This window comes from Odontesthes bonariensis, chromosome 14 (genome assembly GCF_027942865.1).
Source record: "Odontesthes bonariensis isolate fOdoBon6 chromosome 14, fOdoBon6.hap1, whole genome shotgun sequence".
NCBI lineage: Eukaryota > Metazoa > Chordata > Actinopteri > Atheriniformes > Atherinopsidae > Odontesthes > Odontesthes bonariensis.
The window spans coordinates 10,770,182-10,795,284 of NC_134519.1; the positions used below are offsets into that span (position 1 = coordinate 10,770,182).

The window sequence follows — 25,103 nt, forward strand, 5'->3', positions numbered from 1 at the left end:
GCTGGCTATGAAGAGTGTTAGCACACATCCAGCTGTTGCCATTCAATTATAAACGCCATTTTCCTTTTAAAGTCCTTCCAGGCGGCGGAGTCGACAGAACCAAAGTCATCTGTAAACACTGCCAAGTTGAATTGTCTTCTCAGTGTAGTAGTTCCAGTCTAAAATATCACTTAAAGGCAAAACACACAACTGATAGCAGCAAGTCATTCAAGGAAACAGACAGTGGAGCGAGGCTTCTACATAAAAACTACAGAAAGATGCTGATGTTAAAAGTGTGTTTGCACAACAAATGTTATGGCACTTTCATTCATATGGCAGCACATTTAAAATAAAACTAAATGCTAAAAGCTATACACTACTTTTGGATTCATTTTTGGATTTTGCATACAAATACGATTAATCATGATTAATTAGGGAAATCATGTGATTAATTAGATTTTAATCGTTGCCCAGCCCTAGTTATAAGTATTCCATAAAAGCTTTAAAAAATAAAGGACAGGCACTATCCTGAAAATGTATTTTTATTCACATTTTACAAAACATTACCACATTGAAAACACAAGTTCTTTACCTTTTCTTTATATTGTAGATTTACTGTCTATATACATAAACTTTTTAAAAGTAAAAACAAAAAACTTAAGATCAGATAACCTGTGCAAACAGTGAGTGTGAGGTGTCTGATTTAAGGCTAATCTATTGATCTTTCTGAGAAAAGTGGCTTTTCGGAGGGTGGGCTGTTTTGTTTTGTTTTACATGGAAGACATGAAAAATTATTCAAAACTTGGGATTTATCGGTATGGTTTGTCAGGTTGGAGACGCACCCCTAATCCCACCTCAGTGTTTGCTTTCAGTTTATGTTTTTATTTAACTTGATATCAGTCGGGTTAATTGAAACAATTGATTTATTAACTCTCCCCTGAGGCATCCTGACGTGCTGAAATTTAAGACATTGACCACCAAAATACAATATAACTTTAGTCGTGCCAGGAACCTCAGGTGGCTTATCAAGTCCCATGGTTTTCCCTTCCTGTTCTTTGTCTAAAAAATTTAAAAGAAAAATGCTTTATGAAAAAAACAAAAAACTTTGTGATTATCATGACTGTAATTCAGGTTTGCACATGGTGTGCAGCCACCTAAACCTCACCTTCAGCTGTATGAGAGACAGACGCTGCAGCTGATGAAGTCTCAGTCTGCATGAGAAAATACAGCCTTTTAAACTACATGTACAGACACAGTTTGTACAGCTAAATCAGTTTAAAGCGACACACTGGGCAGACTTCACTTCCCCAATCCCTCTGCGTCTGCCTCTCCTTCTCGCACGCGCTCTTTTTCTCGCCTCAAGGTTGCTATGGCAACAGCCTCATCAAAACACATGCTGAGGGGACTGTTTCTGGTCGCGTCCCTCGCCGCGCCCTCGGCCCCATCCCTCCTCCTCTCCTTGTCTCTCGGGAGCGTCAGCCTCTCCTTCCTCTCGGCGCTCTCGTCGTCTCCGTCTCTCGTCTGCTCTTCAGCGGAAACTCTGTCCTGCTCTGCCGGGGCTCTCGGCGCGTTGTCCCTCCCTTTGTCGGCGTCTCTTTGCTGCTGCTGCTGACGCAGGGTGAGGGCGGTCATTTTGCAGTGCTGAGGCTTCGGAGGCACGACCGGCACCGCTTTTACTTGGTAAACCTTCGGGTGTTTAGAGACGATCAGCTTTCTCCCAACTCCTCCTAAGCTGCTGTCGCTGCTCTCGCACTTTTTGCTTTCTTTCAGTTCCTTTATGTCAGACCTAATCTCTGGTTGCTTTTTATCTACACTTGGCCCTTCTGTGCTCTGCTCACCATCTCTCTCTGAGTCATTCTTCTCTTTTTCTGTTTCTTTTGAAACCACTTCTCCTCTGTCGTGATGCTGTGCTTCTTCATTGAAGGCACGCTTCTCCTGAGTTACTTTTTCTAATTCACTTCTTGTTGGTAAGTCCATCTCATCTTCTTCACTCTCTTCCTGCATCATTGGATCTGTTCCTAAAGTTCCCTCTACTGATTCCTCTTCGTCCTCTACTCTAACCTCTGACTTGTTTGTCTCACCTCCATCGGCTTCCACCATTTTCTCTCCTGAAGCTGCTGCTGTCTGCTCACCCTCGTCCCCGTCTTTTACCACATCTGCCTGTGCAGCAGCAGCCTCCATCTCAGGCTGCTCACTTTCTTCGTCTTCTATCACTTCACACACAACATCCTCAAGCTCATTCCAGATGTCGCTGTTTGTACAGATTGAACTTTGCCGCTCTTTGCTACCTTCAGGGTTTTTGCCTGCTTCTCCTTCACTGCCTCCTTCCACGCATTCCTCCCCCATGTTTTCATTACAGTCTTTCTTTAACAGAACAGACTGTTGACACGTGTCCTCTGTCTCCGCTGCGTCCCTGCTATCACAGGCTCCCGGGTGATGTGCTGGCATTACAGAAGTGTCACTGGACTCCTCTAATTGAACATCAGCAGTTTCTCTCAGTGTGGCACAAGAAGCTCCCTGAGGTGGAGAATCACCAGGAGGAATTTCAACCATTTCCTTCACATCCTCATTTTTAATTTCCATCTCGGGGGTCGACTCATTAATCTCCTCGTTGCTCGGTGGCAGAAACTCCGTACAGCAGGTCGTTGATGCATCTGAGGTCCCAGTTTGAGAATCTTTCAAAATGCTCGAGTGTTCATCTGTTACTTTGCTGCAATGACAGATAAAAAGCAGATCAGATATCTACAGTATAAGTAGGCATGAAGAAGAACATATAAAAGGATAAAAAGATGGCTTTTTTATCTGCAGTGGTTTTTTCACTTGTCTAATTTGGAAGACATGCTGATTTATGTTATGAAATAAAAGAAGGGATTTCTTTAAAGACCAGAATGCACCGTGGTAAATAATCAAGTCGTCCTTTTTTATTTTCTCACTAGTTTACTTAGAGTTGAATTCAATAAAACTATTAAAAATAGTCTTTTAGTGTGATTCAGCAAAGTTATTTCTTATTTGGGGTTTTGTTTCTGTTCAGTGATTTCTACACCTTTTCTTTTCCATGCTAACCATGCTAAGCTATGCCTCTCCACAGAGGCTCCAGCTACTCAAAAAATGCTCATGAAACCACACACTTCTTCTTCATCTTCTCTGAACATCTCTACCATGTTAGCCTCAGACGTCCTGGACTGCTATTAAGAGTTAAACAACAGGAAAGAAGTCTTAAAGTCTGAAAACCCACACTGTGGTATCAGTTCATTTGCTCATATCATCAATAAATTAGCTTCAGTAGTGTTAAAACAAGACTAAGATAATTGAAATGATTAAATTAACACATCTTTTTTAACAAGATATATAAACATCTAGTTCTTCAAACCTGTACTAAAAGAGCACAAACACAACAAGCATACTGATATATTAGTTAGTAAAGTTGATATAACAAATTAGCACTATTAGCTTCTCAGCACATAGGCTTCAAAGCAACTTTAATTCGATATATTCAAGATAATCTAAGCTAATCAGAGCTATTGGTTCCAGGAGCTTTACTCAAGAAGCTATAAGGAACAGTGGTCTAAAGATTCACATTAATGATGGCATGTAGACAGCTGGCATCTTGAAAAGTCATTCCTATATTTGTATGTGATACAAGACAAAATGGGTTCTTTGCTGGAAAATAGATTACCAGTGTTAGCAGAGTTGATTTAAATGCCCAAAATACTTGATTTACAACAAGAAAACAATGTTTTGAGCTATTGCAGAATGGCTGAAAATAATGTACAGTAAGTAATTGGCCAATGTTCAGTGCTGTAAGCTGCATTCCCAAATTTTTTAAGTTTCAGAGAGTATTTCCTTCCTAGAAGGGATGTTCTAGAAGTAATATTTCTCCACAGCTTGACATAAACTCTGGTCCCTGCAGGTGAAACTCACTGTGTACCTCCAAAGGTTTCTTGTCCCTGAGAAAAATTTCTTGAGATAGAAACTCATAATTTAATCTAAGGAACTAAATTTGAATTGGAAATTATTATTGGAATCAGTATTCACCTTTGCATATCGTTTTCCAGCTGGGCTCCTTCATGGAGAACTTTATCATCCGCATTCTTTTTGGTTATCTGCCTTTCGTCCAGTCCATCTTCATCTGTTCCACTCTCCACTTCTACCTGCTCCTCATCTCCAGTTGTTGTTTCTTTCCAAGCAGAAAGTTCGAGTTTCGGTGACGGGCAGTTCATTCTCTCAGAGGTCTGTGACTCAGACAGAGGACGTCCTCTGTCAGGATTGGAGCGGAGTTTGGTTTCAGTGCCTCGTTCAAGCCCAGACAAATTATTTAGAGAGAAATCCAGTGGAAGGCTTTGGACAAACATGCTTTGATCATCCTCACTATCATAACTATCATCACTGTCATCCCTTAAAACCTCCTCGTCCTCAGAGCAAGACTCCTCCGGTCCGTGCACGGGGGAGGTCATATAAGGCAGGCTGAGGGATTTAGTGTGTCGATTGTGCAGGTCGATGCTGAGCGGTCTGTGTGGTTTCAACTCTGTCTGACTCTGTTTTTGTGTGTCAAGGCTTGGCTGAGGGCATGTCTGTGGCCCTGCAGGATGGTGAGAAGCCTGAGCTTGCTCCATGTTTTCGTACTCATCATCAGAGTGACCGGGAGGCTCGACTGAGAACTCGTTCACCTTAGAAATAAAAAGAGAGGGGAAATGAGCAATCCTACACTGGAAAAAATGCCCCTCCAAAAATAAGTAAGAAAAACAACAAAAACAAGACGTTTTTGCTTGAAATAAGCAAAAAAAAAATCTACCAATGGAACTAGTGAAAATCGGCTTGTCAAGATTTCTTGAAATAAGATGTGATATTTGGGACTTTTGAGATAAAAGTGATCTTGAAATTAGCTTAAAAACCTCTTCAAATGTAAAAAAAAAAAAAGCTTGTTTCATATGATATGTGACTCAAAACAATTTGTTTTCGAGACTTTTTTATTTAACAAGATATTCAAGATGTATTGTCTTAAAACAAGTCCCTAAATCTGTCTGAAATTGTACTTGTTAGGGAAGTTGTGTCTTATATCAAGTGTAATGAGATATTTGGACTAGAAATGAGACAAATATACTTGGTGAGATTTTTTTCCAGTGTGCATACGCTTAACTTTCTGAGTATGTAAACAGTAGTAATTAAGTTATTCTGCTTCATCTCAACGGACAAATCCCGCACCTGATACGACATGCTGCAGTCCATGTGGTCCAGGAAGTCAAAGTTATCTTGAACGTAGCCGAACATCTCCTGGTCATCCCCCTCCACCTCAGTCAAGTTGAGGATGTCAGAGGCATCAAACACACCATCCTCTCCATGCTGAGTCACTGCCGCTGATTGATCATTAGCCTGCATCCTCCCTTTCATTTCTGTAAATGATTTACAGTCCTGCTCAGAACCACTGAAGTCACATTTTTTGACTAACTTGGAGAAAACAGTCTGGAACAAAGAAAAGAGGTGGACCTATCTGACCAACTGGCTGCTTCTCATATAAAAGATAACAGCACAGGTGATCATGCTTGTGAAAGAGATGACATTACCCATGTATTCACTGTTATCATCAACATCTTGGTCATGATCTGCAGCAGCTTCATCCTTATCGTCCTCTGTGTTGGAGTTGAGGCTTTTGGTTCGTTGCTCCCCACAAACATTTCTGTCTTCCATCACCGGCTCCAGTTTTTGGCTCAGATCTCTTTTCACCTCCTTGTCTTCCTCGTCCTCGACTCCTTCTGCCTTTTCCCCACTAACACCGCCTGCTTCTGCTTTATTCCCTTCTATGTCTGGAACTTCTTTTTCCTTGTGACTCACCTCCTCCTCCTCAACCTTTCTGCTCTCCTCCACCTTCCATTCCATTCCTCTACGTTCCTTCCTGTCCGTCCTCTCTCCTCCCTCCTTACCTTCCACCTTGTCCCCTTCATCCTTATCTCTTCCACGGTGGATGAGCCTGTCACTCCCACCCCCTTGCAGCACCCCATATGCCAGGTTAGAGGTGATATGTAGCGGTACAGTAACCAAAGTGGGGCCTGTGATGTGCATGGCTGCTCTGCGACCAGCTTTACTGGAGACTCCTGGGGATCTGGACTGGATGCTCTCATTGCCTGCCGTGCCTAAACCCTCTGGATTAAGAACTGTGTATGTACCCTGGATCCCTGCACTCCCGCTTACTAAACCTGTCCCCCTGCGGTAGGTCACCGCATATTCACTGCCACCCATTCCACCAGTAGAAACTGGGGTGTCTGAGCTGGGCTGGGTAGAGGAGGTGACGAGGGGAGACATATGGGTGGATGGAGGACGCTGGGCAGAGCGTCTGGAACCTGAAAATAAGAAGATCAAACCCGTCACAAAACACCTGGATATTGTTTAGTTGCTCTCTGAAACTTTTGTTTGTGGAGCCAACAAAACTCATTGGCTGTGTGTTCGAAACTGCATACTTCTCCTACTTCTCCTACTACTCATACTAACTTTCTGAGTTAGTATGCGAGTAAGCGAGAAGTTCCCGAATGCATACTAGATTCGCCGAAATGTTGGGTATGCATCATGAGGTTACTACTCATACTCAAATTACCCAAGATGCAATGTAACTTGACGTCGCCGATCGTCATTTCCTGTCAAAGCGGCAGTTTCAAGCTAGCTACAACGAGGGTAGGTTCACTTCCTGTTTTCAAAACAAAAGCACCAATAGTATCGTAATGGCTTTCCCTATGATAAAAGGCAACGGGTATTTTATTTTGTGAAAATAACCGGAAGTGCGTTGCTCGCTGCGGCTAGCTTTAGTAGCACTGAATTCGTCGGAACAAAATTGTAAATAGCCGGTATTTTGTCAGGTTTTCAACACGTTGGGGATCTAAACGACTACTTTCTCGCCTGAAAATGTTTCAAATGTTGCTAAAGTTTACAGAGTTTAGAGCTTAAGCGAAATCAGCTTCAGGCCGGCTGATTTCGGCTCGGGTAGGAGCGAAATGCATTGTGGGTAAACGCTCTGCATACTGTCTGATCAATCAGTATGCAGTATGCAAGTATGTAGTATGTAGTATGTAGTATGTAGTATGTAGTATGTGGTATGTGGTATGTAGTATGTAGTATGTAGTATGCGGTTTCGAACACAGCCTTTGTCTGCCAGTTCCTTGAGATTACTTTCTACCCAGTAGAAACTGAGTGACGCGGTTCTGCAAATCGTACAACTTAACGGTAACATTTCCAAAAGAGAAACAGTTTTCAGTTTTTTATGTGTTGCTTTTCAGTGCTTTAAGCAGCACTAACGAGTTGCATTTAACCCGGTCGACATTTTACACGTGCTGATAGAAAAGAAAGAAATATCAGTAAGTACGAAAAGCAGTTGTGACAATGTTTAGGAAGTTGGCACCTTCATTTGGATAGAGCGGGGTGCTCAGGGAGTCCATGCTTCTTGCAGGTCTCAAAGCAGGCCTCTCTTTCTCTGAAATCACACAAAACAAATCCAACTTTTTAAAGTCCACACAAAGCTGATTTAAACGTTGGCATGGAAACATTACTAATGTAGTGATTTAAAAAAAAAAACATGTCAACATACTGAGAACTATGCTGAAGACAGACAACAGTTTTTCATAGATTTTTTCTGTTCAGGATTTTTTGAAGGAATACAATGAGTTTTTAAGTCAAGCAGAAGCTGCCTCTACCGTTGTTACAAATAGAGCTTCTACAATGACGTTCCAATAGACGAGCCAACCACAACATCTATCTGTGTGTCTGATAACTAGGAAGCTTTATCATGGAAATGTCACAATTTGCAGAACTTGGTCAGCCTACTTATAAAATTCTAAAATGTTGCACAGCAGCTCGGAGAACCATATTTCTGCTCTGTGGGTTGAAGGATCAAGTTAACGTTCTTGTAATGGTCTGTATGTACACGCCCTGGAGTTACACACCGTGCTTTACTTTTAGATAAAGATTTTTTTCTGCAGAATCACAGTGATAAAGAATTGGGGATCACCACCAACACATGTCTTTGGTTTCACACTTGGTTTCTCACACTTTGGTTAACTCTAGCGGATCTGAGATCTCTAAATCGGCAGCATCTTCAGCCGGCCTGACCCCAGCACATCAGAACTGAGATGGCTGCTAGTTTTCTTCAATCCTAATCTTAATCATTTGGAGAATGTTTGAACACATTTTTCTGTGATGGACACAGATTCATCTTTGCGTTACTCAAACATTGAGATGTATAATCAGGAGAAAAGAAGGATGCTTATAATTGATCACACAGAGGCTTTAAACCATCCCAGCCAATCATTCCAAACATTTATTTTGATTACAACCTGCAGATTTCAGGATCCTCAGTTTATGATCCCTTAAACCTTATTTATTATCATTTTTTAAACTTCCATCTGAAAAACATCATCATCTTGAATTAAACGAGTTGCTACAGAAAACAGTAAACACCTGTGTGAGGGTTTCCTACCTTTGGTGGAGTGTTTGTGCCTCCGCCGTTGGTCTTGAATTCGTACTCCGATATTAAAAATGGACATCCACTTCCTGCCTTTGAGGGATCCTTTCCTCCTGAGGTGAGACACACAAGTGTATATGAAAAATGTTGCCATAAATCATCCTAAATTATGCCCACATCATAAAAACTAGACTGTATTTTTAAACACATGTGACACAATCACGGTTGTATTTGATCCGACATGTTGGACCATAAATACCTGTTTGCATAGTGTTGTAATAGTGTAAAATGATAGCGTTAATCTGGATAAATGACTGGTTGACTCACTTGTCTGTGCCTTCGATGATAGCGTGGTAGGGTCTTATGGCCAGAGGACCGTCTCCTGGGCTGATGTTCCCAAAGTTAGGCTGAGTGGATCTGAAAAACCCTTCATCCTGATTGGGCATCACTGATGGGGAGGGGAGGGACTTCCTTCTCTCACTTGATACACCTGAGCAAGGCACAGGAAAGCGATAAGGCGGAGGTAAGTGTGTGTAAGTCGGTGTAAATGTGTGTGTGTGTGTGTGTGTGTGTCCTGACCTTCCTGAGGAAACAGCTGAGGGACGTGTGTGAGGATGAACTCCACCACGATGGACTGGACCCTCACCTCCATGAAGGCTGCTGTACCATTAAATCCACACGCCTCAATATCCTTCGACCTAAATATGGAGATTAGATTGGTTTATTGATCGATCGTTGGGTGGAATAAGAAAATGAACTTTTATTAAAGGAGAAGACTTAAGAATGGTCAAGAATGATGACTAAAAAGTAGATAGAAAGTGGGAGAGGAAGCAAGGATGGGACCAGGAAATTAAGAAAAGAACGAATCAGGGCGCAATGATGATATTCTATCAGTCAAAAATAGCTCCATTAATTGGGAATTTACAATTATGAGCTTAACATTTTTATTTTCATAGTTTTCTTAGTTCATAAAACGTTTACAGATTTGCTTTTCTGTTTTTTTTAGTATTATTATCTTCAAAGTATGTGCTTCGATGACATGAGGAGAACCACCTCTGAGGCAGCTGTATGAAGACTGTACGGTTATAATCAGTTATAAATGGATGTCCATGCAGATCCTATCAACCAACAACTTACGTCACCTCAACTTTCCTCTCTTTAGTACGAATGCAACCAGAGAAAAAGTCCTTAAAGGTATGATGTCTTTCTGAGAGCTCCTTGAATCAGCAGCTATACAACACACACTCAGTCTGATATTAGCACACCTGAGCAGGTTGGGGGCCCAGACGATGGCCAAGTTCCTAGCATGCATGTTCGTCTCGGAAGAATAAGAGGCCATTTTGACGAGGTGAAGCATTAGAAACTCCAGAGTCCTGCAACACACACACACACACACACACACACACACACACACACACACACACACATCATTAGCTTTAAAATGAACAACTTATAAGCAAGCAGCTGCTTATTTAACTGTTCAGTTGTCACTAAGAGTCCTTATTGTACACCTGTTGTTGTCGGCCTCCATCAACTCCTGCTGGAAATGTCGGCTTTATTGGCTTTATTTGCCAGTTTGTTTGTTTTTTAAATCCCCAATTTTCTTTTTCTTCAATTTTGTCGTTATTGTATTTATTGTTTTCTTCCAGACAATGGATCTATATGGCAGAAAAGCTCATGAGGTAGACTGGTTGTCCTTCAATCAGAAGGTTGCTGGTTCAATCCCAAACTTACGCATTCTCACATGTCTCACAAGATACGAAGAATCCCACTTTATCTCCCCTATATGTTGCTCACTGTGGATAAAAGCCTCTGTGAAAGAATGTAAAGAAACCCCAAGTATCACAACCATGAGGGTACTAAGTTATAATCACAGCTACAGAGGGTCAGATTTACACTTTCTGGGTTCAAAAAAGATGTTTTCATATGTATTTCAACCTTCTAAATGTGAATAATGCAACAAATGTTTTATGTAGAATAATTAGATATGATCAAATCTTAAGGTTTGACATTAATTATTATTATTATTATTATTATTTGACCTGACTTTGTTCATTAGAGGGAATTTCTGGGAATTTAACCCAAATAAACATGAATTTTGAACCTGACTTTGTGTTCAGTTTCTATTCTTGTACTTTATTGAAGCGAGTGCAAGTGAAATTAAATAATATCTAATTTTTTGTAAAGTAAAATTTTCCAATGATCCAAATTTATGTTAATCAACTGGGGAGAGATCCATACTGACAGATAACCTAAAGTTTCAAAGCAAATTCACCTGTAAAGTCTATTGAGTAACTAAATATTTTTCCTTTTTCATCTGAAAGATTGATTTTAATGTAAAATTTGACAACTGGAATGTATTTATATGGAATCCCACCTGATCATTTGGCCATGAAAATTACATTTTCTTTGAAATTGTATTTGTTATTTTTGTAAAATCAACTCAGCAAACCATTAAATTTATGCTTTTATTTGATTTTTTTTTACATTATTTATTCATCATATTGTGCTTTTTATTGGTATCAACGTTGATTTTATGGCAATCTTTTGCATGTGTGACATTTTGTTTTTTAAAAACATGTGAAACAACTGCACAGAAACCGTTCCAACAGAAGTTAGTTAGAGGAGGAGCCACAGCTGGATATTTCTTAGTACTTTTTGATGTCTAAAAAAAAAATACTGATCCGTCACAGTGTGATCTTTTTCTCTGGTAGGAACACTAAAGCCCAAGCAGTCAAAAGTGGCTTTTTTAAACCTCTGATCTTGATGTGTAATTTGAATAAAGATTAGAAATTCAACAGCCAAGCAGCCTCTGTGTTCGCCAACCGTTGGCTGAAAACGAGGGGGCCCAGAGCCAGTCTGTGAATGTGGCTTTTCTTCTCACCGGGTGGTAAAACTGCAGCAACATAGATACTGTACAGGTATTCATTCTATATGAACGAATTGGATTATTTTATGAATTATGATTATTATTAATTAATTGAATTCCAATTGGCTTGAATTGGACTTACTATCTAAGTGCCTTGAGATGACATTTGTTGTATTTGGCGCTATATAAATAAAAATGAATTGAATTGAATTGAATTCGTGTTATCAGGAAGGACATTTCGCTCAGTTAAAGAGAACCTCAGTGTGCAGAAGAGGACTGTACCTGTAATGCAGAGGTGGTAGTTCTTTCAGCACATCTTTGATCTTAACCAGCCTCTCCTCTTCCAGTTGGATGGCCACAGCCTCCTGCAGGGATACACGTCTTATTAATGTTCATTTTCTAATAATTAGAGCCCTATTCATTGCAAAAAAAGAGCTGCTCTAAATACAAGGATCTGGGTGGGATCTGTTCTGAAATGATTAGATTCGTTCTTATACCCCTGTTATGATAAGCGTGCAAGTGGAGGGAGCAGCACAAAGGGTTTCAGTCTGAGATACTCACAGCAAACTTGTCATACAGCTGGTATGTGAGCAGAGGGTTGGGCAGCTCTCTGAAATAAGCTTTACACAAAGAGCTGATGCAGTGGATGTCCTGCAGATACACTTCTTTGTTCAAATCTGGACTCCCGTCACTCTCAAACTCCCCCCTGGTTTTATGCAAACACAGATCCAATTCATTTTAACATAACGTGTGTGTTTTAACATTTGAACACAAGCTGATAATGTTGTCAGAGAGCAGCACGCTCACCTTAGTTTCTGGATGTTGGACGACACTCCAGACAACCTGTAGATGCCGTCCACGATTCCATTTTGCTCAACAAACTCACTGCAGCTCCGCAACACCAGAGGAACTGTGGGACATTACTCAAATTATTAACCTGAATGATAACTTTTTATCTGTACTTGTCATATAGTCTAATACAACACATAAAGTAGGGCTTTATGAGAGAAAAATGCACTCACACGAGGCAGTTGCTGCTTAATAATGGCCTAATATGTCACATACTAAATGTATTGGACACACATTTCAACACACGGTCATATATACAACAAGGGAAACAATATATGTGCAATATATGTATATACTGTCAACAAGATTTTTGTTTCGGCACCGTAAATGATAAAGAACCGTTTAAAATGAGTGAAATGTTACTCCTGGATCTGAGTTTGTGTAATTGTGAAACATCTCACTGACATTTTGCTCCCATTGTCCACAGACGAATCATCTTTCTTTTACGAACACCTAGCTTTTACCAAAACCTTTCAAAACCACATAATTATGCCATGATGCAAAGTTTTTTCAGGTTCACATATTGAATTGATGTTTCAGAAGACGACCAGTGCTTTTACTGTGCTACTGAAGTCAATGCTGTGTTGCGCCATTTACAGTTCATGAAAAGAAAATGTATCACTACAGAATGGTGAATGATGTCTGTTTTTGTGTGAACTCATTTAGTGGGTGCAGTGATAAAGTAGATCATCACTACTGAAGACTACATATTTAAAGGCACAGCTGAATGCCTGAAAGCTTCAGTGTGTCACATTTTGAAGTCTCATCTGGTGCATGAGTGTTGGGTTTTTCTTTCCATAACTTTGCATTGTTACAACACAAACTGGTGAAGAAAATACTCATATCTGGGCATAAAGAAATCACCACAATGCAGAAAATGAAGTGTTTTCCCCGAGCCCCGACTTAAACTGTGTTCCCAAAGCTTCAAATTAGACCTACTCCCATATTTTCCACCTTTGAGTTCCAGTTTGATGAAATCAGTGAAATGTCCCATCAGTTGTAGGCTACTAATATTTACATCATGGTCATGAAAAATGAAAAGAAATTCAGGTATTTTCATGTAGCATCAGAGATCAGGACAAATCTTGAACATGAGGATGTTCCCTTCAGCCTCAGCTGTAGTTCATGCTAACAACTTTTAGCAAAGTTAGCAGGCTAACATACCAAACTACCACTATGAACATGGCAAACATTTTACCTGCATTATGACTTATATACTTTAATGCTCACATCTCGCAATTGGGGGGGGAACTGAAGTTAAAACTGTTTTTATCATTATTTACATGTAAAATAAAGTCTTCTTTTTCTTTTGAGGCTAAAACTTTTTCATGTGGGATTTGTTGCCATCACTTTCATGTCTTTGCTGGATTATGGAAATTATTAAATTAAATTATTTACATGAATGTATCTTTGCAGTCCTTCCATGCATTGGATGCAGTCCACAATGGGGCACTGAGGTTCATTGCAAACCTTAAAACCCTCACACATTACTGCACCTTGTATGCTCGGGTCTCCTGTGGACTTAAAGACCACCAACAGCATGTTCTTATTTAGAGATCTATTTTCTGTCTGCTCCTAATTTATCTGCAGACCCCCATCCTTTAAAAAAGTTATTGTCTTTGTTTCAAATAATTATTCCCTTTATCTATCCCAAATGTGTGACTGAGTTGGGCAAAAGCAGCATTCACACATACTGCTCGCTCTGCTTAAGATTCAGGTGCAAAATCACCTGAATCTTAAGGAGCCAATTTCACTAAAATAATACAAGCACATTTTCAACATACAGGAGGAAAATGTGTCCCGTTGCAAATTTCAGGACTGACTATTCTGCCATTGGTTCGCAACAGCTATGGTGCTTAAATATTCAGAGGTTTTTAATTTCTTTTTTAAAAAAATGATGTTTTATAGCTCCTTAATCTGTGTACAGTGTGTGTTTTATTGTGTTATTTGCTGCTGATCTGAGCTGTTGTCTATCTTGGCCGGGACACTCTATGAAAACTGAAATCTAAAGAGTTTCCATTTCAAAGGTAAATGATAGTTCAAAACTTGCTCTATTTCAGCATGTTTGCTGTGTGTCATCAGGCAGCCTTACACCTGTGCCAGCATGGCTGGAGGTTTATAGCCATATTTTCTTTAATCTAAAACGGTCAAGCTAATTCCCTTAGGTGGCAAAACAAATATCACTCCTGAGAGAAATTAAATGGCCTATATTTATCAGGGCCGAAATGTAAAGTGACTACTCTGTTAAACATATGAGTTGAGCTGATGTGGTTAAAATCATGTTGTTTGAGTGTTAGCAGTGAAATAACTGAAAATGCACTTTGGAAAAAAAAGCAGAGGCATGACTTTTCTTAGTTTCATATTTGGAGAAAAGGCATCACTTCTTACCAAACAGTTTAAAGACATTAACCAAAATATTACTCTATAACAGGTATCCATAGCTTTAGTTTTATTTACAGTGAGCATATTTGTAGATGTCTGCGGAAAATGAGTCTGTGCACACTGGAAAAAATGCCCTTCCAAAAATAAGCCAAAAAAACAACAAATACAAGACGTTTTTGCTTGAAATAAGCAAAAAAAATCTGCCAATGGAACTAGTGGAAATCGGCTTGTCAAGATTTCTTGAAATAAGATATAGTATTTACGACTTTTGAAATAAAAGTGATCTTGAAATTAGCTTAAAACCTCTTTAAATGTAAAAAAAAAAAGCTTGTTTCATATGACATGTGACTCAAAACAATTTGTTTTCAAGACTTTTTCATTTAACAAGATATTCCAGATGTATTGTCTTCAAACAAGTCCCTATATCTGGCTGAAATAGTACTTGTTAGGCAGTTGTGTCTGATATTAAGTGTAATGAGATATTTTGACTAGAAATGAGACAAATGTGCTTGGTAAGACTTTGATTTTTTTCCAGTGCAGGATTGTGTTTAAGGTGTTTGGTCTGAAATGAATAGATCCATAACGTGTATAGAGAAAAATAGAGTGCAATACAATAGGAGAAGCACATTTTACAGAATGAGGGTCTTTCACTTACTCTCCTGAGCGGAGGCGGTCAGATGCTCCAACAGATCACATCCAAACACCTTCTCTTTGTTGCTCCCTTTCTTCCGAACTCTCCGCATCTTTTCTTGTCTGCTGTTAGCTCCTCACATTCAGACCTGCGCTGCTCTGCTTGTTTGTGACCCCTCGGGCTCACTGACTATCTGTACGAGAAGTGTGGACCAACTTGTTTAATGTGCCAGTGACTTTGAGGATGTGCTGCACATTTCAGAGGTTTGACCGTGCTGCTGTTGCTGCTGCTGCTGCTGTTTCCTTTGCCTCAGCGCATGTTGTTGAGCACAGGTTGTTTCCTCTGTGTTGGATTGTTAACACTGGAGTCTTAGGACATGTTCTGGTTGATCTTCCTCCCTGCAAAAGAAAAAAAACGATAAAAGTGTCTTTGTGCAAACAGCAGCTCCACATTGCAGACAACAATCCCCCCGCCACCAAGAGGAAACAAACTTCACTGAATCCTTAGCTTGCATATGTGTCTCTCCACTTCCCCCTGATGCACTCGAATTATTTCTCGAATGAGAGGCCACACCCTTGCCTCTGTACTTCTCCTGTTCAGTTAAATAAGCCTTTGAATGATCCGTCCAGTCATTCTACATTGAGTCTCTGAGCCGGTGGACCCACTGAAACCTCAATCTCTCCTCCTGCTTGACGACTGTGTTCATTACAGGTCTGGTTGGTCCTCCCTGCCCGCATGTCAGGGCCATTGCAGCCGTGTTCTCACTGCAGCGGAAGTCGAGCTAGAACACGCAAACTCAGGCAGACATTCAAAGTCTTAAACTGCCACCTTCTCCATCTTCCTGACACCTGTCACCCCTCTCGCTTCACTGACCCATCCTTTCCTATCTGTCCGCAGTTATTCAAGAGTTTAAGCGTAGAAATGTGAGGAAATGAACAAGTTAAAAAGCGACTACGAGTGTTCCTACCTTCACTCTGCATCGGCACACAAGTAGCAGCATAAAACGATGACGCAAAAAACCACTAAACTTCCCCTGTTAACTTCCTGAGTGTCTCTCCTTCTCTTGTGCTTTCTCTATGCATGTGGCCCACAGTTTCTCCGCCTCTACTGACTGAGTAGGGAAATCAGTTCATTGTATCTAGACAGTGCATCTATTTCCCTTTAGAGCTGTGTTTGTCTCTTTGTAATCCACGTTCCATGTGATTTACAAACCCCAATAGGAGGAAGTCGACATTGTACAAGACTTTAAGACAAATGGGAGCAAATATGACCCTTTTTACTTAATCTGCTTCAGCTTTACTACATGAAACACTGTACCAATATCTGTATTTACAAATTACGACACAAAGCAGCAGTATGTCCTAAAAAATAGCCACACAGTTTACAAAAATGCTGCTTCAACGCCCCAGTATGTTGACACAAAACCAGCCACAAAGCATCTGAAGGATTCATAAAGAGCAGAAACAATACCAGAACAGAAAGTTAACATTAATTCACATAAATAATCACATTTCATGAAACAGTTCGATACGATGCTGTATCACAATCACTGGAAAAGGTTGCAGAGGTGCCAGAAAGAGTTCAACAACAGAACACATAACACAGAGAACATGAGAGCATCACAAAGTGTCATTGCAATTTCTAACAGATGTCACAAAAGCTAAAATAACCTCAAAGAATGACCTATACCAGCCACCAACAATTTAGTAAAGCAACTAGACATACTTTGAAGTATAATTTTGCAACATTCAATAAGAATTCAATATGTTCCAAAAATGTACAATGTAATATTGTCTATAGTTATGTTATAATTGAGACCACTCTTGTAAGCATGCCTTCACAACATTGGATTTTGGAAAAATAGCCTCTGTACTCATGACGCAAAATAACTACGCTGGTCCACAGTGCAAAAAACTGCAGTTAAAGGCTAAAAATTGTACAATTATCATGATTTTTTGTGCTCTTTTCCCTGCACAGAAGCCGCTTAAGTTTTGATTTGTCAGCACATCAGCGTATAACTTCTCCTAAATCATAACGTCCGATGTCCACGCCTCAGTGGAGTTTATTTGACCACAAATTGAGTGAACACTGCTCTGAACTGGAAATGAGAGTCAAACCTTGGACTGGTTAGAAACAATGCAGTTTCCTCCTGGTTGTGGGGTAACCCAACTCTTCTCCAAGCCAGTTTAACTGTACTTTGTGGACTTTGTAAAAGCATATAATCCCAATTGAAGAGGTGTCTTGTGACGTGCTTCACAGACAGGGCCAGCTTAAATATCTTTTTTATTGCTGGCAGTGATAGCCATACACCAACAACTACACAACCTGACCTTCTGTATCTTTCTGTGTTGCAGCAAAGCTGAAGAAGCCTCTGACTGAACAAAATGAGTTGTTTCAACACTATACTAAAGAATAGGCAGTGTTCTTTATTTACTTGAGCTTCCTTTGAAAAGTACAGTCTGCTCTGCTCAGACAGCCTCATAGATGCATTTCCAGTCCAGTCTGCTGTCCAGGTAAACTCCCAGATATCTGCAGTCCTCAACCGCCTCCACCTCTTCACCTTGGACGGTGACAGCGTTTGGCTCACTACTGGTCCTTCTGAAATCCACAATCACCTTTTTTTTGTCTTGTTTACACTAAAGATGAGGTGAATGTTTCCACGACGTGCCACAAAGTGGTTGACACATTCACTGTACTGAGCCTCTTGTCACACCCAAAAACTGAGTCATCAGAGTTTTTCAGTAGGTGACAGGACTCTGAGTTGTACTAAAAGTCTGAGGTGTACAGAGTGAAGAGAAAAGGTGAGAGTACAGTTCCCTGTGGTGCTCCCGTGGTGCTGACCACCTTCTCAGACACACAACCTTTCAGTCTTAGAAACTGTTTGTCAGGTACTCAATAATCCAGGTGGCTGGAAATCAAAGTTCCTCAACATGCTGCCGGCTTTGTCCAGATGAGAGCTTGTTTGCTGAAGCAGTGGATGATGGCATCTTCAACACCAACCCCCACGACAATGTTGTGGGTTCTGAAAGGTTTTCACTTGCTTACTTAAGTGTGGCAGTTACAGTTACGGGACTGTCATGATTTGGGATGTTGGGGCAACTGGTCTGTGGTCACTGAGGGCAGATCCATGAGATCTTTTAGGTACTGGTACAAGGTAGGATGTATCTCACAGCTCTGGAACTTTCTCCCAACTCAGGCTGAGGTTGAATATGTGTTGTTGAATCCAACATAGCTCTGATCTCCGTTCTGCACATCTTCAGGATCATGGGACTGTCACCATCTGGACCTGCAGCCTTGTTCTGGTTCATTCTCTCCAGCTGCTTCTTCACCCGACTGCTGGAGACATAAAGGCTGGAGGGGCATGCAGAGCAGGTCTCATTGTGTCCCGGTGTGGGGGGAGATGTTGTTGAGGCTGTGTTAGGATCCATGACTGAGGTGAAGGGTGACCTCATGGGGGTGTCACAGGGGAAATGTGGGTTCAGGGAGTGTGTGAGGAGGACACGTTGTGCTCATTGGCTGTCCAGGCTTCCATCAATCTGATCCTCTTTCACCATAAAATGATCCTTTCATCCCTGACCACTCATCTTTTCAACTTTTTTCTGTTCATCTTCTTGTTCTCCCTCATCTTTTTTGAGTTCTTTCCTTTTTTTGATAAATTTCCATTTGCTGATGAAAAGTTTTAGTTTGATTAAAAACTTTAAATACATGTTTATATACCGCTTATGAATGCGAAATTGTGTTACTCAAAAAAGGCTTGGGTAGAATACCGCAGGATCAAAATGCGCACGTACACTAATATTTACGGTAGCGATTTAGCGTCATCTGCGGCGGAAACCTGGTTTCTTGTTCCTGTACCTTATTTAGTGGCGGAAGTAACGCTTGGTAACGTTAATAGAAACGATATAGAAACATTTTCAGCCTTTAATTCAGTTCACGTGAAAGTTATATTTAAAATATTGTTAAAAGGATCGTTTTTTTTCGTCAAATCAAGCAGATGTAAAGCAAAATAGTCCGCCCGTGTGAAGCGTACGACCAAACAAAACAAGTGACCATCGTCATCTGCCATCTGCGGAGGAAATGGTCATCACTACGCACGCCCTCTCTTTCCCTGTAGCGATGAATACGTTAGTCGGACCAGCAATCTGAAAACAAGCCGGTTATATTGGTCTGTACTGGAAGCATCATGGAGAGCTGCGGCTTCCAGAGCCAGCTGCTGTCCGTCATGGAGGTCCTGGCCCAGGCTGCCGTGGCGGAGATAAACCGGCGTGTGGAGGACAGCTGCGCGGTGCTCCGGCTGGAGGTGAGCCAGAGTCGGCGGGACATCGACCTGCTGAAGAGCAAGTGTGAGGTGCTGGAGGCAGAGCTGAGGAGGAGCAGGATGAGAGCCCGGAGGAAAGGTGGGAGACTTTTAAAGCCTGCATTAAAGCTCATACAACGCATTGGAGTCTTTAACCACCCCTCATTTCTTTGTGTTTTCATGCAGCCAGGCTGTATTTTTCAGCGGTCTTCTAGAGCAACAGTTCTCCAGGCTTTCTGAAGTTTTCCTTTGGCTGGTTGTTTTTATCTCATTTTCAGTCCAGTCCTTGAATCTGGCCGTTCTCAGAGGAATGTGTATTTTGGATGTTAAGCCACTTAAAACTGACTTATGAATCATTCAAGCATAACAAAGACATCTAAATAAACCAGTGTTGTGTCTGCACGTGACAGACAACTTAGCAAATAACCCATTTTAAATTTGTTCCCATTTCTTTCGTTGCATCTATGAAAAATGCTGAAGATTGCACTCTCTGACAGACATAAGATGATATGTATGCACCAACAAAAAGTGCAGATAGTTAAAAACCAAGAATACTGAAAATGGATCACAGAGAGGGGTCAGATGCATCTCTGAGGTCATTTCTGTCCTCGTTCTTAAGGACATCCCTTTCAGATACTGTATATAGCTTTTTAGGCCTGACACTTATTCTTTTGTCCTCCATTTGTGTAATTTCCTCAGGTTGTTCGAGGACACACCATCCTTAGGTGTGCAAGATGGTTCTTAAAAAAGAAAGTAAAACTAAATAAAAGCAGTCAATGTCCAAATAAAAAGGCCTTCAGAAAGTCTGGAGAAGTTTTGCTTCCGAACCACTTTCAAAAGATGCAATAAAGTCTGGCTGCTTGGAAGCAAAATATGAAGAAATGAAGGTGTATCTGTTATATATCTGTTGCTGCAAGTGGCTGATTTTACATTTTGTGATCTTGTTTTTTCAGTGTGTTACACTCCTGCAGACGAGACATTTTCTTCTTCGGTCAAAGATGTTTTTAACAGCGACAGTCTGAGCACAGACTGGGACACACAAATAGAGGCTGAGACTTCAAATCAATCTCCGAAGGTGTGACTCTTACCCAATCTGACTTTGATTGATGATTAATCTGTCTTTAAGTATCAAACAGCTCCTTTGTTCAACCTTTCTTTATGCAGACACCGTGTGCAACCCCAAAAACAACTGATATTTGACTGTTTGTGTATTTGACTCTACAACGTGTGTGTGTGTGTGTGTGTGTGTGTGTGTGTGTGTGTGTGTGTGTGTGTGTGTGTGTGTGTGTGTGTGTGTGTGTGTTGTTGCAGTCTGCAGACATGCAGCCTGCTGATGAAGCTGAACACTTACAGATCAAAGAGGAGATGGAAGAGGAGGAGATGTGGAGGAACGCCCCGAAGGACAAACAGAGTGAGTGGAAACACACATTCTTGAAACTCGATATCAAACTCCAGTTTACTCCATTTGGTCTGAGAGCATCCAGATTTTTTTTTTACCTATTCTCACTCGGTTTGAAGAAACCGTTAAGCCCGAGAAAAGCTTCCTGCTCTGTTTTATGTTTCCATCATTTGCACAACTCGCCAGAGGTTCGAGGCGCTTTGTGAATGAAATTCAGTGATTTTGTGTTTGTGTTGATATGGTTTTCTTCCTCAGTTTAGATTCTGCTCCAGTTTCAGCTCTGTGTGGACCTCTTAAAGGGATAGTTCGCCTCTTTTGACATGAAGCTGTATGACATCCCATATTAGCTATATCATTTATGAACATTAGCCGCATTCGGACTGTAGGAACCTTTGGCAGTTCCTATAAACCTTTTAATCCACGGGGCCATTTTCTCCCGCATTCGCACATACAGGAACTCCAGACCACAGCCCTCAGTTCCTAAAACCATTTCAGCTCCTTCTCCTCAGCTGGGTCTGTTCTGGTTTCCATAGGAACACATCTGACGGAGGTGTTTGGTGGTTGGTAGCTCCGCCCCTTGTCATGTTGTCAGGCTGAAATGTTTCCTCATACGACACGGACACAACCAGCACGTGTTTAATAAATTAAACTGACACGTGGTCTCCTTTGTCTGCGGCGCTCTGCTCTCCTTCCTTCATGAAACCAAGAACTACGGCCTGCGCTCCATCCTGCGTCTCCTGACTCTCTCTGTGAGCTCTGCCAGCCTCCATGTTAGTCGCCTGATGCGATCGTCCATGATTAATATCACCATCATGCAGACCATGAACACGGTGGCCTCCCCGCTCTCCATATTAGCTTCTTGGTGGTGTTTTTTCTTCTCACCTTACTTTTCGCAGGTTTTGTTTTGTTTTGTTGTTGAATGTGGCGCTAAAGTAGCATGCCGCTGTCGCAGACGGCTGCGCGCGGCGCATCAGTCCCGACTCATGTGCGAATGCATTACATTACATTAATGCAGACTGAAACAGTTCCGCTGGGGAAGGACAGTTATCAGAACGGAATTCGAGGAGGACAGTTCTTAGAACTGCATTCTTATGGCGTTGATGAAGGTAGTCCGGCTAGTTGGCTGGGGTCCTGAAAATAAAGCGTCTTGCTTCTCAAAACAACATGCGTTCAAAAGAGTAATACATTTGCATCACAAAATTGTCCCTCCAGAAAAAGTCAGACCTCACATTGCTTGGCGCTATTTCTCTTCCTTCATATCACTGCCTGCTGTGAAAACTGTGCAGACCGAAGTGCAGACTGAGCAGTCCCCTGCTTCCGAGCAGTAAACACCGTAACAGGTGCGGCTATCGCTAGGTGGCTGAACGCATTGATATGAAGGGAGGCAAAAATGGCCCCAAGCGATTGTGAGGTCTGACTTTTTCTGGGGACGATTTTGTGATGCAAATGTATTACTCTTTTGAACGCACATTGTTTTGAGAAGCAAGACGCTTTATTTTTTAAACCCCAGCCAACTAGCCGGACTACCTTCATCAACACCAAAACTCAGCTGGAACTCAGCTCACAGGACGCAGCAGGGGGTAAGAACATGTTCATAAATGATGTTGCTAATATGGGATGTCATACAGCTTCATGTCAAAAGAGGCGAACTATCCCTTTAAGGTCCTCTTGATGTCACCTTTCTGGTGACTCAAACTGGTTGTAGTTTGACAGCTTTTGAATTAAAGGCAGCATTTAACCTACTCAGACTGTGAATCCTTTATAATTCATTAACAAGCACATTTAGATGAATTTTTCAGTAGTTTCAGCTAATATTTCAAAACTTTAATACAGTCAAATGACGTCGGAAGAAGTAAAACCAATATGTTACGTCTGTTTAGATTACATTTTTGTATGTTGCTGTTTGGTAATTGAAATTTTAAAATGGTAAGAAGTTGTTCTTTCTTCAGTCTCTGGAGCTGAGCAGCTGCCATATTTCGGGGCTTCACAACCTGCCCCGACCGACGGCTTTCTGGAACGTCTCAGCTCAGCCGAAAACCCAGTCAACCCTGAGCCTCTGCTTCCCCCGGCAGACCGCTACAACACTTTCCAAGAGCAGCAGCTGAACGGCAACCAAAGTGAGCCAGAGCTCAGGGTGAAGCACGAGATGGAGGAAGAGTCCGACAAGAGAGCAGCGCCTCTCGATTCGGGCCACACATTCGTGGAAGCTGAGGCAGAGCTGTGGTCGACCAATCTGTGCAGAGACGCCGGCGATCCAAGCGTTTCTTATGCCGGGCGACAGACTGAGCAGATTCCAAGCGAGTTTGCCTCTCGGACCAGCTTGCATTTGGAGGATACGGTGCCCAGAACTCACTCAGTGGGGAAATCTCATTCGGTGCTGCTGAGCGCAGCGAGAGTGAAAAAACGAGCCCGAACATTTGCATGTAAGAGGCTGCAGCCGGATGAAGGACACAGCGCTTTCCCCCTGATCGGTCCCGTCGGCTCAAGCTTGGTTCCTCAACAATCAGACCATCAGTACGGAGCCGGCGCTGCTCACACGAGGAACCCGGACGGGGGCGGCGGCGGCGGCTTCGTCCTGGCGAGGAGGATGAGGGCGCCCTGGAGGTCCGGCCACGGCGAGAAGAGGTTCAGCTGCACATACTGCGACAAAAGCTTCACCAGGTTCAGTCAGCTCAAAGAGCACCTGAGGAGCCACACGGGCGAGAAGCCGTTCAGCTGCATGCAGTGCGGCCGCAGCTTCACCAAGCAGTGCAACCTCATCCGGCACGCCGTGGTCCACAGCGGGGAGAAGCCCTACCAGTGCTCGCAGTGCGGGAAGTGCTTCACCCAGCGCTCCAGCCTCAAGTCCCACCAGAAAACCGTGCACTGAGTTGCTTTCTTGAACTGGAGCTACACTTGGGAAATAGTTTTATTTATTTGATTGTCGTAGGCCTGTTGTATTATATTGTGATACGAAGTGTGATTAGTATGGAATTGTAATACCACAGTTAGACTAAAGGCCATAAAAGCGTGTTTTCAAACTACCACACGGCTTCCAAAGCCGTCGTGTAGACGAAAACCTCTTAAACCCTCTTATTAACCGATAAAGCCACATAAAGTGAGAAACGTTGTTGGGTTTTTCTTTGCTAATGTTGCTGAAAGATTCAGAGACTCAACAGTTTGATGTTCTTTCATTCCACACGGCTGTTTTTGTGGCTCCACTTTTCCCTTTAAAATACCACATGGGTTTTATTCAGGTGACTCTGGAGTGTTCCATGAGTGGGAGACAGTATTTCTGATATATTCACAGGCTTTCATGGTGGCGTCTATAAATGACTTCACCCCAACAGTCAGTCACGATGCCCCATAGTACCACACTCCCTCCTCCGTGCCTCATCGTCAGGCGCCAGCGTTCCTTGTTCTGGTCCCTGTTTACGCAACACAATTTATCTTGGTGTGCAGTCCAATTTTCTTTTGCCCTTTTCTTCCACCCGACTGAAAAACGTTGATAAAGAAGGAAAGATGGCGACCACACTTACTCTAAGCTGTGATGTGGGTCTGCAGCACTGACACAAATAATCTTGTCGAAGTTTGTAACTAACAAAGGAAAGAATAATAAAAAAGTGAAGCATTGTGTTGTTGCTCTCTCCTGTCCTCGTATTTATCCACATGAATCACAGTTGGTACGACTGGATGAAGATGATCGAGCGCCGCTATCGAAGTTGCGCCCTCGAGGAATTATGGGACAGAATTTTCTCCTTTCTCTCATGAAAGATGCTCCGGTGCATCCTGCGCCAAACAAGAGCTTTTAGGGAGCATTTGAAGAAATTCAACCGGCTCTCATCTTGGCTGTGACTCCGATACTTCCGGGTCATTTCACTGAGTTAGGAAGGTTCATAAAGCATAATAGGCTATTCAACCTGACCCTTATACTAAGCTGTGATGTGGGTCTGCAGCGCTGGGACTACAGCTGCACTTTAGATGCTTCTAATCTATCATATTAGTATTAGTACTTATAACAAGGTTGGCAATTCAAAAGAGGAAAGAAAAACGTTTTCACCCTTCTGTTCGTGTCCATAAATGCGTGAAAATAACTGACTGCGCTTTAAATGTTGAAACCGCTTGAATTCTCTGATCCAGCAGACTGCTGTATACCCTGCTGAAGCTGATAATAAAGGGAGCACTGAAGCTCCTGAGCATTCGGCCGGCTCTTACCACGGCTTCAACTTAGACACCTTTGGGTCATTTCACTCAATTATGGAGGTTTCTAAACTT

General features: G+C 41.8%; 2 protein-coding genes across 2 annotated transcripts; one reads left to right on the top strand and one right to left on the bottom strand.

Moving 5' to 3' along the window:
* Positions 1–1,041: 1,041 nt before the first annotated feature.
* Positions 1,042–16,215, bottom strand: LOC142398695 (uncharacterized). The gene is given in 15 exon segments (XM_075482811.1): positions 1,042–1,320; positions 1,322–2,689; positions 4,015–4,646; positions 5,182–5,369; positions 5,541–6,314; positions 7,364–7,435; positions 8,438–8,535; positions 8,750–8,912; positions 9,002–9,120; positions 9,688–9,795; positions 11,574–11,656; positions 11,853–11,997; positions 12,099–12,201; positions 15,178–15,551; positions 16,121–16,215. Coding segments are annotated over 14 exon segments (4,017 nt in total). The 5' UTR covers positions 15,266–15,551; positions 16,121–16,215; the 3' UTR covers positions 1,042–1,244.
* A 2,777-nt stretch (positions 16,216–18,992) lies between these two features.
* On the top strand, positions 18,993–24,452 carry LOC142398239 (uncharacterized). The gene is made up of 4 exons (XM_075482198.1): positions 18,993–19,550; positions 20,404–20,525; positions 20,762–20,861; positions 22,799–24,452. Exons 1-4 carry the CDS (start codon positions 19,337–19,339, stop codon positions 23,716–23,718), a joined length of 1,356 nt encoding a protein of 451 aa, XP_075338313.1. The 5' UTR covers positions 18,993–19,336; the 3' UTR covers positions 23,719–24,452.
* The last annotated feature ends 651 nt before the right edge of the window (positions 24,453–25,103 follow it).